General features: G+C 36.6%; 1 protein-coding gene across 2 annotated transcripts in view; it reads left to right on the top strand.

Moving 5' to 3' along the window:
• RNF17 (ring finger protein 17) overlaps window positions 1-14,730 on the top strand; it is a 115,594-nt gene that overhangs the window by 95,173 nt on the left and 5,691 nt on the right. Inside the window, exons 30-34 of one of the 2 annotated variants that reach the window (XM_025924156.2) lie at window positions 1,546-1,671; window positions 3,159-3,215; window positions 6,763-6,879; window positions 8,119-8,287; window positions 10,846-10,981. In XM_025924156.2, coding sequence (XP_025779941.1) covers window positions 1,546-1,671; window positions 3,159-3,215; window positions 6,763-6,879; window positions 8,119-8,287; window positions 10,846-10,981 — 605 coding nt within the window. The remainder of the gene's footprint in view (window positions 1-1,545; window positions 1,672-3,158; window positions 3,216-6,762; window positions 6,880-8,118; window positions 8,288-10,845; window positions 10,982-14,730) is intronic. The other variant, XM_086715645.1, reaches the window with a different exon arrangement.

Genomic DNA, 14,730 nt, shown 5'->3' with positions numbered 1-14,730 from the left:
GGTAGAGGTGAATAAGTGGAGCCCTTTGGAGGTTTCTGAGCAGTGAGGTAATGAGATTGATCTGCAGCTATGTTTGAGGATTCCAGTAGAACGATACAAACACTGTAAGGAAAGTATTTCTGTATGAAAGGTGACTGACTACAGGATGATAAAGACTTAACAAGAGCCACAGACCTACTTCTATAAAACAGTACAGAAGCTTTAATGTTGCTGATGTTAGTACCAAGAGCCCCTCTCCGGTTATTCATAGCCCTTGTGGAAAATCATGGCAGTAAGATAGAGATCAAAATTCTTTGCTGTTTAGCTTAACACAGGAGAACAATTCCTAGTATACCCAAGGCTGCTTAAATTGTCAGAAACCATGAATGTGCATGCCCTACAGCCCTTACTGCCATAACAGACCTTACCCAGACTTGCTCCTGTGACTTTATATACTAAGAAATACTGACTGACTCTAGTCTCAACCTGGAGGTACAGCAATGGACTGAATAGTCAGATGTCTGCCTTCATGGAGTTTCCATTTCAGCAGTGGGAAACAAAATAAAAAACATAAAATACAAGGTATATTAGGTTGTGGTAAGTGCTAGGAAGAAAACAAAGCAGGAAGGGCTGATGGGGAAAGTGGGGCAGGGGAGAAGTTAACATTTTAAACACAGTGGTCAAGGGAGGCCACACTGCAAAAAATGAGATAGGAGTAAAGATTCTAAAATGGTGAGAGGACCAACCATGAGATGTCTGGAGAATAGTGCAGAGAGCTCCAAGGCTGGAGCATGCCTGGGGTGTTCAAGGACTGGCAGAGAAGCCACTGGGGCTGGAGCAGGAGCACGATAGAAAAGAATTGGGGGTGGGGGAGAGGTTTGTGAAAGCTTCAGCTGTCAAGCTGACAAAGGCAGCCACTCAAGGGCTTGGGCAAAGGAGTGACATGATCTACCTTTAACGTTCTAGTATTTTCACTCTGCTGCACTGAGAAAAGCTAGAGAGTAGAAAAGATAGAAGCAGGGAGGTCTGCTGGAAAGCAATTATAGAAACTCAGTAGAGACAGGAGTTTGGACTAAGGTGGTACCAAGTATAAATGAAAAATGATCAGCCTATCAGCTACGTACATGTTCAGTACCTAATAACGCTGAGCGGACTTAAGAGTTTAAGCCATTATCCTAACTCCTCCTTCTAGACAGTCATTGATGTCTTCTGATTCTGTCATTTTTGGATTTTTAACAAAACTTCATTTCTTTACCTCTGAACATACCTTTTCTTTCTCCTTCTACTTAGTGTAAATTATTAGTATTGTTTAAAGATGATGTAATTTTCTAGTAAATAGCTAGCAAACTATCTTACGTGTAAATATATTTTACAGAAACTGTAATAGTAGAATTACTGTTTTATAACCTGCCAAAATGCCAGGAAGAAAATTTTATGAAATGAGCCACTAGTCAAACTGGTAAAACTGTGATTGTCAGAACTCTAATATCGTATTTGCCTGCTATAAACTTTGAATCTTCAAACAGACTTTATTTTATAATAATAATCTTTATTGAAATTAAACAGGAATCACCTGAAAACCCATGGGGGAAATTATCGATTCATCTCTATTTTGATGGAATGTCACTTTCTTATTTTATGGCCTACCATAAATACTGTACTTTTGAGCATTCTGAAGAGATATTGAAAGAAGTAAGTGAGCTGTTGTTCTATAAGAACCTAAATTATTGAAAAACTGATTCTGGATAAAATGTCATATTTTGCCTTACACTTTAAGTCTTCAATATGGTTGTGTTTGATATGTTAAGAGAATATAGAGAATTTTTAAATTATCTGTTGAGGAAACAATACACTACGTCATGCTTTATGTCCTAAATGTCCTAAAAAAAGACTTTAATTGCATTAAGATTCATTTAATGTTTCTGTATCTTCAAATCTAGTGAAAAGACCATCCAGGATCTAATGTTGTTTTATATATATGCTGTTTGAACATATACATACAAATCTTAATAGAATTCGCTGCCAGAAAAGGATTCTCTCCCCAGATAAATTTTTTTTTTCCATTTATTTGACATTTTAACATTTTCCCCATTTTGCTTCTGGATTTTAAGCTTAGCTTCAAGAAATAGCTCCTTTCAGTTTTCCAGTGTTTCTGTTTTTTATATTTTAAAAAACATAATTAGCCTGTCATAGATATGTTTTCACATTGCAAGATGCCATAAATACTTAGTGGCAATAGGGAATCCATCATAAATAATAACATTAACATTTTATATAGCAAGATATTTTTTATTTCTAGACTTACAGTTCACTTGTTACATTTTTAAGTACTCATTTTCATGACAGGACACAACCAAATACTGAATGTTCAGTTCAATATAGAAAACTATTTCTCACACTTAGAAATGTGATCTTACTTTGTACATGTAATTCTCACTGCCAGCTTTTTCTTTTGAGCAGAGGGGTGTGTGTGGTGTATGTATGTGTGCTCCTGTGTATTTGTACTCACGTGTTTGTATGAAAGGTGTTCCATCTGTTAAACTGGTTTTATAAAGATTACTAAGTCCCTCCCCTCCCGTTGTACTCTTCAGTGTGAACATTTGAAAGAAGAGGTAAGAACTCCTACTCTTTGCAGTTGGCCCTTGAACAACACAGGTTTGAACTGCGTGGGTCCACTTATGTGTGGACTTTTTTACAGTACTGTAAATGTATCTTCTCTTCCTTATGACTTTCTTAACATTTTCTCTAGCTTACTTTATAATAAGAATACAATATATAATACATATAACATATAAAATATGTGTTAATCAACTGTTTTTGTTTTTTTTTTTTATTTTATTGGTAAGCCTTCTGGTCAACAGTTACGTTTTTAGGGAGTAAAAAGTTATATGTGGATTTTCCACTGTGTGTGGTGGGGGGTCGATGCCCCTAACCCTCATGTTGTTCAAGGGTAGCTATAATTACCATTGACGTGTGTTTAACATGATTTTGAAGATTCTTCTTGTTGCACTATGAAGATTACTCAGAACATTAGATTTTTGTATAGTTAACCCAAAATAACTGCATGAATGCCAACAAGGACATGCACCCAGTTTTTGTGGGGACAAAATATGAAAGTGCCTTAAAAATATTATATAGTTGAATTTGGTTTATTAGTTAACAATACTTTATTATTTCAGAAACTAACAGATTATGATAAAAAGTATGAGGATGAAAGATGGGAAATAAGATTTGAGGTAAGTTACAATCCAAACATTTTGGAAACTTGGATACTTCATCAATACAGGGGATCTAATATAAGATCAGGAAGCAATAAGCATTTTCTTTTATAACAGCTTTATTGAGATATAATTTACATACTATAAAATTCACCATCTTAAAATGTACAATGCAGTGGGTATTCAGTATATTCAGAGTTGTGCAATCATCACAACTACTTAATTCCACAACATTTCATCATTCCAGAAAGAAACCCCATACCAACAGGAGTCACTTTCCTTTCCCAGTTTCCTGGAGACCAGTAATCTGTCTCTCTGGATTTTCCTATTTTGGACATTTTATATAAAGAGAATCACATAATATGTAGCCTTTTGTAACACAGTTTCTTTTACTAGAATAACATTTTTAAGCTTCATTCACGTGGCAGTATGTATCCTTATTATTGATGAATAACTTTCCATTACATGGATATACTACATTTTGTTTATCCATTCATCGGTTGATGGACAGTTGGGTTTCCACCTTTTTGCAATTGTGAATAAAGCTGTGAACATTTGCATACAAGTTTTTATGTGGACATCTGTTTTCACTTCTCTTGGATATGGACCTGATTCCTACCAGTGGAATTGCTGAGTCATATAGTGACTTTTTACCATTTTAAGGAACTTTGAGACTGTTTTCCAAAGGGGATGCACCATTTTACTCTTATACTAGGAGTCTCCAGGGTTCCATTTTTTTTTCCATATCCTTATCAACACTTGTTATCTGATTCCCACCCCCGCACCCCCCCACCCCCCCACCCCCCACCCCCCACCCCCCCCCCCCCCCCCCGCCCTGCCATCCTAGGATAGGTGTGAAGTGGTATTTCATTGTAGTTTTGATTTGCTTTTCTCTGGTGACTGATGATGGTGAGCATCTTTTCATATGCTCTTTTTTTGGCCATTTGTATATTTTCTTTGAAGAAATTTCTGTTCAAATACTCTTCCCAGGATTTGACACCAAAAGCAAAGCCAACAAACACAAAATTAAACAAGTGGGACTATATCAAACCAAGAAGCTCGTCACAGCAAAAGAAACCATCAACAAAATAAAAAGGCAGCCTACAGAATGGGAAGAAGTGTTCGAAAATCAAATATCTGATAAGCCATAATATCCAAAATATATAAAAACTTACACAAATCAATAGTAAATAATAAACAATCTGATTAAAAAGTAGACACAGGAACTAAACAGACATTTTTTCAAAGAAGATGTACAAATAACCAACGGACACATGAAAAGGTGCTCAACATCACTAATCATCAGGGAAATGCAAATCAAAACCACAATGAGGTGTCACCTCACACATGTTAGAATGGCCATCATCAAAAAGACAAAAAGAAGTGCTGGTGAGGATGTAGAGAAAAAGGAAACCCTTGTGCACCATGGTGGGTATGTACATTGGTACAACCACTATGGAAAATAGTACGAAGGTTCCTCAAAAAATAAAAATAGAACTGTCATTCTTAATTTCACTTCTAGGCATGTATTCAGAGGAAACAAAAGCACTGTCTTGAAGAAATGTGTGCTGTACCCCATACCCATTGCAGAATTATTTACAATAGCCACAACCTGGAAACAGCCTAAGTGGCCATCAGCGGATGAATGGATAAAGATGTGGTGTGTGTGGTGTGAGGCTGTATGTTTGTACACACTGGAATAGTATTCTATTTGGCCATAAAAAGGAACTCGTGCCATTTTTGACAACATAGATGGATCTTGAAGGCATTATGTTAAGTGAAATAAGTCAAAAGTACGGTATGATCTAATACATGGAATCTAAAAAAAAAAACAAAACTGAACTCAGATACAACAGATTGGTGGTCGCCAGGGGTAAGGGATGAGGAGAGGGGGAAATGCATGAAGGCATCAAAAGATACAAACTTCCAGATGTAAGTCCTGGGGATGTAATGTACAACATGGTGATTATAGTTAACAACACTGTATTGTATACTTGAAAGTTGCTAAGAGAGTTGATAGTAAATGTTTTTATCAGAAAAACAATTTTATAACTATTATGAGGTTATTGGTGTGAACCTTTTGTGGTAGTCATTTCAAAGTATATACATGTATTAAATAATTACGTTGTATACCTTGCACTAATACAATGTTATATGTCAATTATATTTCAATAAATCCAGAAAAAAATAGAAAATAAAGGTAAAAAAGAATGAAAAAATCTCCTGCCCATTTTTAGGTGGGTTGTTTTTGTTGAATTGTAAGAGTTCTTTATATTCTGTATATAAGTCCTTTATCAGAAATACGATTGGCAGGTATTTCCTCCCATTTTGTGGGTTGTCTTTTCACTTTCTTAATGGTGTCCTTTAAAGCACCAAAATTTTTTATCTTAACGAAGTCTTTTTTTTTCTTTTGTCACTTGTGCTTTTTGATGCAGGAAGAGTTTTAATGAAAGTTTCATTATTAATAAGTAGAATTTTATTCCTATGATTATAAAAATAGCAGACTTATTGTCAAGTGCTTTGTAACAAATCAGTAAAATTTAGCAGTCATAGTCACTTTTTGCTGAACTCTACTAAGTGGTTCAGATAGATTTTGTTCTGTTTTGCCACCAGTTTGGAAATGTTAAATATTAATAAATTAATCTACAAATTTAAATGTGATTATTTTACTTTTTATGCTAATTACTACATTTAAGAATCTTTTAAAGCTTTCTTTAAAAAAAAACAAAAAAAACACCCAAGGGAACCTGGGTGGCTCAGTCAGTTGAGCATCCAACTTCGGAATAGGTCATGATCTCCTGGTTTGTGAGTTCAAGCCCCGCATCAGACTCTGTGCTGACAGCTCAGAGCCTGGAGCCTGCTTCAGATTCTGTGTTTCCCTTTCTGTCTACCCCACCCCCGCTCGCATTCTGTCTCTCTCTTGTCTCTCTCTCTCTCAAAGATAAATAAACATTAAAAGAATTTTTTTAAAAACATCCAAATTTTTATAATACCTTTGCATTTAATAACTGCTGACTGCCAGGATCCTCTTGGGAATCACATAAGTTTTAGTTTTTGGTTATGCTTTTTTAGAGTTTAAAGACAGCACACTTTTTTTTTTTTTTTTTTGACGATTTTAAGTTGAATCTTCCTTTGGCATTTCATATATTATTTTAGTTTTTATTATAAGGTATATACTTATCCTAAAAATAAATACTGTAGAAATGTGAATAGAAAAAAAGTCCCCTTTCTACACATCAGATGCCCCAGTCCCACTAAGCAGTGACAATTACCATTAACTGTTAGCCAGTCTTCCAGAGTTTTGTGTGTATATGTAAATATGTATACATAAAAAAAAAAAATTCATCTGAGTTTTTAAACACACACAAAAATTTTTTAACTGGAGGAACAAAAGAGTGCTGAAGATCTTTACTCACATTTTGGTCCTAAAACAAAATTATTTTGTGGTATTCATTATCTAAGAGAGCTTCCTTTCTGCTAATTGAAAATTAATTGGCACTGTAATGAATGTATTGGATTTCTGTAATAGCTATTCTGAAATCTGAATTTGTTTTTGGTGCTTTAGGAATTGCTTTTGTCTGAAACAGAAACTCCTATTTTACCACCATACTTGCCTTCATCTCTGCCTCCCCCAGAAGAACTCTATGCTGTTCAAGTTAAACATGTGGTCTCACCTAATGAGGTATGTGGTCTAAATGATCGGTTGTTGGTTAAAAATATAACAGGCAGTCTTGATCTTAAACTCAAGGATCAACTCTTCACACTTCTGTCTTCCTGATCTTAAATAATTGAAAATCAGTGACCTCCAGTTTGCCCACTGTGTCATTTCCTCTTCAGACATTTGTTAATAAAGCAAGTTTTTCAGGCAGTTGCTGTGTTTCCAGTATTGTGTTGCTTTAGTCATGTTTATATCAATATTTAGGTTTTTAGGGCAGAACTGTTTCCATCTATGAAATCTTAAACATCTCATTTCCGTGGCTTCTTCCCACACTGAACTCTAGCTGCCCTTCACCCTGCTCTGTTTTCCATGCCACTTATCGTCTTCTAACACACAGTGTCCCTTTCTTACTATGATTGTCTGCTTCACCCTACTAGAATGTAGCTCCATGAAGACTAGGACTTTTGCCTGATTTGGTCGCAGATGTGTTCCCAGAACTAGAATGCTGCCTGTTATATAATGGGCACTCAACAAATATTGACTGAATAAATAAGTTCACTAAAGAAAATTCAATTACATGACCTTGCCTAACAAGAAAGAAGTGACAAATTAAGTAGCTCAGGCCGTTCCTTCAGCTCTTTTCCATAGTAAACCGTTTTTCACAGGCGGAAGAATTTGCTATATAATTCCATCAGAGAAAATAGTATACAGCTGTAGTTGGTTTTTGTAATGATTTCTTTTCCTATTAGTTATTTATTTCTGCATCACAAATTACCCCAAACTTAGCTTGGAACAAAACCCACATGAGAGTCAGAAATCCAGGAGCTACTTAATTAGGTACTGGCTCCGGATCTCTCGCTGACGGGCTGTGGAGATGTTGGTGGTAGAAATGGCACCCAGGACCCACTTCCAAAAAGACTCTGCTGGGTGTGGTCTGGAGGCTCAGTGCTTTGCCCTGTGGGCCTCCCCGCGGGCTTGCTGGGAACATGGCGCATGCTTCCCTGAGGAGAGTTGCAGGGAGAGCATACGACCAAGACAGGGGCCACGTGTCTTTGATGCTCTGATCTCAGCAGTAACCTATCATCACTCCTGTCACACTCTCTTGTTCACAAAGATCGACGCTGGTCTGATGTGGGAGAGGAACTGTACAAGGGATCATCAAGGCCCTTGTTCAGACTGCCTGCTGCAATAATTTTGTCCATATAAGTGGATACTAAAAATTACAAAATTTGAAAGTCTTTTCCTTCCCTTCTCCCCACTTAGGTGTATATTTGCCTTGATTCTGTAGAAAGTTGTAATCTGTTTAACCAGCATAGTGACACAGATGACAGTGGAGTTAGCTGGGAATCTGAGTCTGAAAGCCTTAACGAAGCACTGAGGAGGTTCAATAAGAATGTGGAAACATTTCCTCCGCTGACGGATTTTAGAACAGGTATGCTAAATTTTCTGAGTATAATAGGATCCTTAATAAAACCGTTGTTTTGTTTGAATGGACTTTTGAGGCTGGGCTGTTTCTAATGTTAACTGATACTTGTACACTTTATAAGCACCATCCTTTGAATCCACAAGACACTGTAGATGAAGTGTCATTCTCATTTTCTAGATGAAGGGAAGTAACTGCCTTGGGGCATTTCCATGTTCCAGAACTCGGTCTGCATTGGAAAACTGACTGCATAAGATGAGTTTTCTAAGCCTGAGGTTTTACCATTAGCTCAAATTGTGAAAGTTGTCATTCAGACCTAAATGACATTAATTTTAATTACAAACCACCTAAGTTGGTAATTTTGAAGTAGGATATGGGCACTCAGATTGTGTCCTGTCTTGTCAGGATAGGTCAAATAGTGCTGTATATTTTTCTTCTAATCCATTCCTACCCATCTTTATTGTATATGTGATTCTTTTAAGAAAAAAATGCATCTCATTACTGGTGTTGACAATTTCTGAAAACCAAGAGTGGTATCTATACATTTTTATCACTATGTGATACAGAGATGTATTTTTTCTTAGTATTTTGTGTATCAGAGGATAAACTAAAGCAAAGGAAAGCATGAGCCTAAAATCTTACCTGATTTTACTCAATGAGATTTTAATTAGTTGTGACTCATGTTTGGCTGATAAACAGCACTCGCTTTCCCTCTGTTCTTCCCCCAAACTGTACATAGCAGTTTAGATGTCTGCTCAACCATGCCCACACTGTAGGTGTTCCCTGCCCCCCCCCATAGAAGGTAGCATTGCCCGCCACCCTCCCCTGCCCCATTTTTCCTCATGCGTACTGCTTCTTTTTCAAAAAGCACTGTGAGTTGGGACTCTCTGTACCTAATTGTGTCATCAGCAATTAGAAGGGCACCTTGTGCAAGTTAGGTGCTCATAAACATTTGTTGAAGGAGTGACAAATAAATTCATGATTTTTTCTTTTTATAAACTCAGATTTATAGCCTGGATGAGATAATTCCTTCCTCATTGTGTTCTTGTCTAAAGGGAAGTCACAGAAACCTACTGTGTGTAATGTGATTATTCATGGAGCTATACATATATTGTGCATTTTCTGTGGGTATTTTATCCTTCAGTAAAAGTTTTTTTTTTTAATATGCATATGTACAAGTTGATTTCTAGGCAAATGCCTATTAAAAAGTTATTTCGTAGGTTAAAATAACATGACGACTAGGTGGTTGGGTTGTTGTTGTGTTGTTTTGTTTTGTTTTGTTTTTAATTCTATTTTGAGATGAAACTTCAGCCATGTTTTTAAGGCTGGAAATGGTAAAAGTTGGAAGGACTGTTAACAGTGAGTCAGTCAATTGCTTACTATGCAGACCGCTCTATTAGAGGAGATTCTTTACTGTTTCATTGATAATCTTCTCTATAAACTCAAGAAATTGTTTACAACTCTTTCATAAAAATCTTTGCCTTGATTAGAGTTGTGCAGTATTTAAATACCATTTGCCCACAACTACACTTTTGTGGAGATTATGTAGGATAACATACAGAATGAGAGGGGTGGAAGTAGAAGAAGACAGGAGCCTGAAGTATGCTCTGTCTACCCTGAAATCTAAAAGTGTACGAAGAAAAGGGAAGTAGATACTATACTAATTTTTCCAGTTTTACTCAAGCGTGGCATTCATTCATTAGATTTTTTACCAAGCAATATGGTACCAGATACCGTATTAGGAATACAAATATAGTTCTGCACATAAGAACTAGTGGGCTTGCTGAGAGGGGCATGAAAACTAAGTTCAGTATGAAAATAACAACTTGCATTAAAGGTGTGTTCACAGTGCCGTAGGATCACAGAGAAACCAACGATTAGTAGTAGTCAGGGCTTTGTAAAATTGGAGCTGATCTTTGAAAGAGAGGTTTATCATTAAAGGGGGCATTGAGGAACATTCTAGATATGGGGAACAGCCAGGAGCTAAAGTAGAAGCTCAAGTGATTCTAGTTAGGTAACACTTGAGGATATGTGGCAGGAGATGGTTGGGAGTAGATTGTGAAGAACCCTATATATTGCAGTACTAAGGACTTGATATTGGAGATGTTTATAATGCCGTTGAAGAATTATAAACAAGGGCAATTGAATTTTTAAAATTTAATCCTGGTGGTTTTCTACAGAATGGATTGAAGGAGGACCAAATTGAAAGCAGAAATAGCAGAAAGCATCTTTTGCAGAAGATGATGGCTCAAATGAAAAGACATTTGGGAAGTCTAAGATGCAAGGGCAGTGCAAGGATGGTCTAAGCCATGGGCAGAGGAACTAGGAACTGTGAGAATGGGAGAAGTACCTTTCTTCAGAGTTTAGTGCTTGGGAATTAGGAGAAACAGGTGCATAGACTGTAAGCAGAAACATGCAGGATCCAGTGTTTGACAAACTGTTGAGTGTTTAGTTCTGAATGATGGGTTTATGGTGTTTACGTTTTCTTTGTACTTTTCTGTATTAAAAACAATTTTTTAAAGAAAATACAAAGCAATATGATTTTTTCCTTTTTTCTGTCTTTCTAGAAATGCCTTGCCTTGCTGAATATGATGATGGCTTATGGTATAGAGCAAAGATTGTGTCTGTTAAAGACTTTAATCCTCTAGCTGTCCTGGTGCAATTTGTTGATTACGGATCAACTGAAAAGCTGACAATAAACAGGTTTTTTTTCTTTTAAGTCAACTTAGTTGAATTAGAATTCTTAGAGCTTTTTAAAATAATTATTGGGAAAGTTTTGGTTCTTCTTATAAAAGAAAAACTATTTTAAAGCTATTTATTTATTGGGATTTTTTAAATCTATAAGTCTCTTTATTGTAAAATATAACAAACTTTACCATTTTAGCCATTTTTTTCTTTTTTTTTATTTTTCTGTTTCTTTTTTCTTAATTTAATTTTTTATTTTTTAAAATTTACATCCAAATTAGTTAGCATAGAGTGCAACAGTGATTTCAGGAGTAGATTCCTTACTGCCCCTTACCCATTTAGCCCATCCCCCTCCCACAACCCCTCCAGTAACCCTCAGTTTGTTCTCCATATTTATGAGTCTCTTCTGTTTTGTCCCCCTCCCCGTTTTTATATTCTTTTTATTTCCCTTCCTTATGTTCATCTGTTTTGTCTCTAAAGTCCTCATATGAGTGAAGTTATATGATTTTTGTCTTTCTCTAATTTCACTTAGCATAATACCCTCCAGTTCCATGCACGTAGTTGCAAATGGCAAGATTTCATTGTTTTTGATTGCCGAGTAATACTCCATTGTGTGTGTGTGTGTGTGTGTGTGTGTGTGTGTGTGTGTGTGTGTACCACATTTTCTTTATCCATTCATCCATTGTTGGACAGTTGGGCTCTTTCCATACTTTGGCTATTGTTGATAGTGCTGCTATAAACATGGGGGTGCCTGTGTCCCTTTGAAACAGCACACCTGTACCCCACGGATAAATGCCTAGTAGTGCAATTGCTGGGTCGTAGGGTAGTTCTATTTTTAGTTTTTTGAAGAACCTCCATACTGTTTTCCAGAGTGGCTGAACCAGCTTGCATTCCCACCAAAAATGCAAAGGCATTTTGGCTTTCTCTGCATCCTTGCCAACATCTGTTGTTGCCTGAGTTGTTAATGTTAGCCATTCTGACAGGTGTAAGATGGTACCATTTTAGCCATTTTTAAGCATACATTTAATTGGTGTTAAGTACATTCAGGATGTTGTGCAGCTAATGCCACTGTCCATTTTCAGGACTTTTTCCTGATCCTACACAGAAATTCTGTACACGTTAAACAATAACATTCCGTTCCTTTTTCTTAGCTACTGATCACCTTTATTCTACTTTCTGTCTTCATGAATTTGCCCTATTTTAGGTACCTTATATAAGTACTATCAGAGTATTTGTCCTTCTGTGTCTGGTTTATTTTACTTAGGATAACATTTCCAGGGCATATTCAATTATAGCATGTATCAGAATTTCATTATTTTTATGGCTAAATAACACTCCTTTGTATATACCACATTTGGTTTATTCATATGTTGATGGACACGTGGGTGATTTCCATCCTTTGGCTATTGTGAATAATGCTGCTTGGACATTAATGTACAAGTAGCTGTTTGAGTCCCTGCTTTATGTTGTTTGGTGTGTATACCTAGAAGTGGAATTGCTGGATCATATAGTAATTTTGTTTAACTTTTTGGGGAACTGCCAAACTTTTCTGCAGTGTCTATACCATTTTACTTTCCTGCCAGCAATGCATAAGGCTTCCAGTTTCTCCACATCCTTGCCGACACCTGTTTTTTTCTAATTTTTTTTGTTTGTAATATTTGATTGTGGTAAAATACATGTATCATAAAATTTACGATTTTAACCACTTTTAAATGTACAGTTAAGTAATGTTAACTATACTTACATTGTTATGTAGCCAACCTCCAGAAATCTTTTCATTTTGCAAAACAGAACCTTTGTACCCTTTAAACAGTATTCCCCCTCTTTTGCCCCTCATCCAGTCCCTGGCAGCCACCATTCTACTTCTTTCCCTATGAATTTAACTGTTGTAGGTATCCCATATAAGTAGAATCATGCAGCATTTGTCTTTGTATAACTAGCTTATTTCATTTAGCATAATGTCCTCAAGGTTCATCCATGTGGTAGCATGTATCAGGATTTTCTTCCTTTTTAAGGCTGGATAATATCCCATCATTGTATATATTACCTTTTATTTATCCATTCATCCATTGATGGATATTTTTTTAATATAATTTACTGTCAAGTTGGCTAACATACAGTGTATGCAGTGTGCTCTTGGTTTTGGGGATAGATTCCCATGATTCATCGCTTACATACTAAACCCAGTGCTCATCCCAACAGGTGCCCTCCTCAATGCCCATCACCCATTTCCCCTCTCCCCTGCCGCCCTTATCAACCCTCAGTTTGTTCTTTGTAGAGTCTCCTATAGTTTGCCTCCCTCGCTCTCTGTTTGTAACTATTTTTTTTCTTCTTCCCTCCCCCCACAGTCTTCTGTTAAGTTTTTCAAGATCCACATATGAGTGAAAACATGATATCTTTCTCTGACTGATGTATTTCACTTAGCATAATACCCTCCAGTCCCATCCACGTTGCTGCAAATGGCATGATTTCATTCTTTCTCATTGCCAAGTAGTATTCCATTGTATCTATAAACCACACCTTCTTTATCCATTCATCCATCATTGGACATTTAGGCTCTTTCCATAATTTGACTATTGTTGAAAGTGCTACTATAAACATTGGGGTACATGTGCCCCTGTGAATCAGCACTCCTGTATCCTTTGGATAAATTCCTAGTAGTGCTATTGCTCTGTTGTAGGGTAATTCTATTTTTAATTTTTTGAGGACCCTCCACACTGTTTTCCAGAGCAGCTGCACCAGTTTGCATTCCCACCAGCAGTGCAAGAGGGTTCCCGTTTCTCCACATCCTTGCCAGCATCTGTTGTTTCCTGAGTTTTTAATTTTAGCCACTCTGACTGGTGTGAGATGGTATCTCAGTGTGATTTTTATTTGTATTTCGCTGATGATGAGTGACGTTGAGCATTTTTTCATGTCTGTTGGCCATCTGGATGTCTTCTTTGGAAAAGTGTCTATTCATGTCTTCTGACCACTTCCTCACTGGATTATTGGTTTTTTGGGTGTTGAGTTTGGTAAGTTCTTTATAGATTTTGGATACTAACCCTTTATCCAGTATGTCTTTTGCAAATATCTTTTCCCATTGCATCGGTTGCCTTTGTTTTGTTGATTTTTCTTTTTTTCAGTGCAGAATTTTATCTCAATGAGGTCCCAATAGTTCATTTTTTCTTTTAATTCCCTTGCCTTTAGAGATGTGTCAAGCAAGAAATTGCCACAGCTGAGGTCAAAGAGGTTGTTGCCTGATTTCTCCTCTAGGGTTTTGATGGTTTCCTGTCTCACATTTAGGTCTTTCATAGATTTTGAATTTATTTTTGTGTGTGGTGTAAGAAAGTGGCCCAGGTTCATTTTTCTGCATGTTGTGGTCCAGTTCTCCCAGCACCATTTGCTAAGGAGACTTTTTTCCATTGGATACTCTTTCCTGCTTTGTCAAAGATTAGTTGGGCATACATTTGTGGGTCCAATTCTGGGTTCTCTCTTCTGTTCCATTGGTCTATGTGTCTGTTTTTGTGCCAATACCATTCTGTCTTGATGATTACAGATTTGTAGTAGAGGCTAAAGTCTGGGATTGTGATGCCTCCCACTTCTGTTTTCTTTTCCAACGTAACTTTGGCTATTCAGGGTTTTTGTGGTTCCATAAAAAGTTTAGGATTATTTGTTCTAGCTTTGAGAAGAATGCCTGTGCAATTTTGATTGGGATTGCACTGAATGTGTAGATTGCTTTGGGTAGTATTGACATTTTAACAATATTTGTTCTTCCAATCCATGAGCAT

The sequence above is a fragment of the Puma concolor genome, chromosome A1, assembly GCF_028749965.1.
Source record: "Puma concolor isolate L17-30 chromosome A1, mPumCon1.1.hap2, whole genome shotgun sequence".
In the NCBI taxonomy this organism is placed as follows: domain Eukaryota; kingdom Metazoa; phylum Chordata; class Mammalia; order Carnivora; family Felidae; genus Puma; species Puma concolor.
The sequence above is the reverse complement of the archived record's forward strand: the minus strand, read 5'-3'. Positions and strand labels throughout refer to the sequence as shown.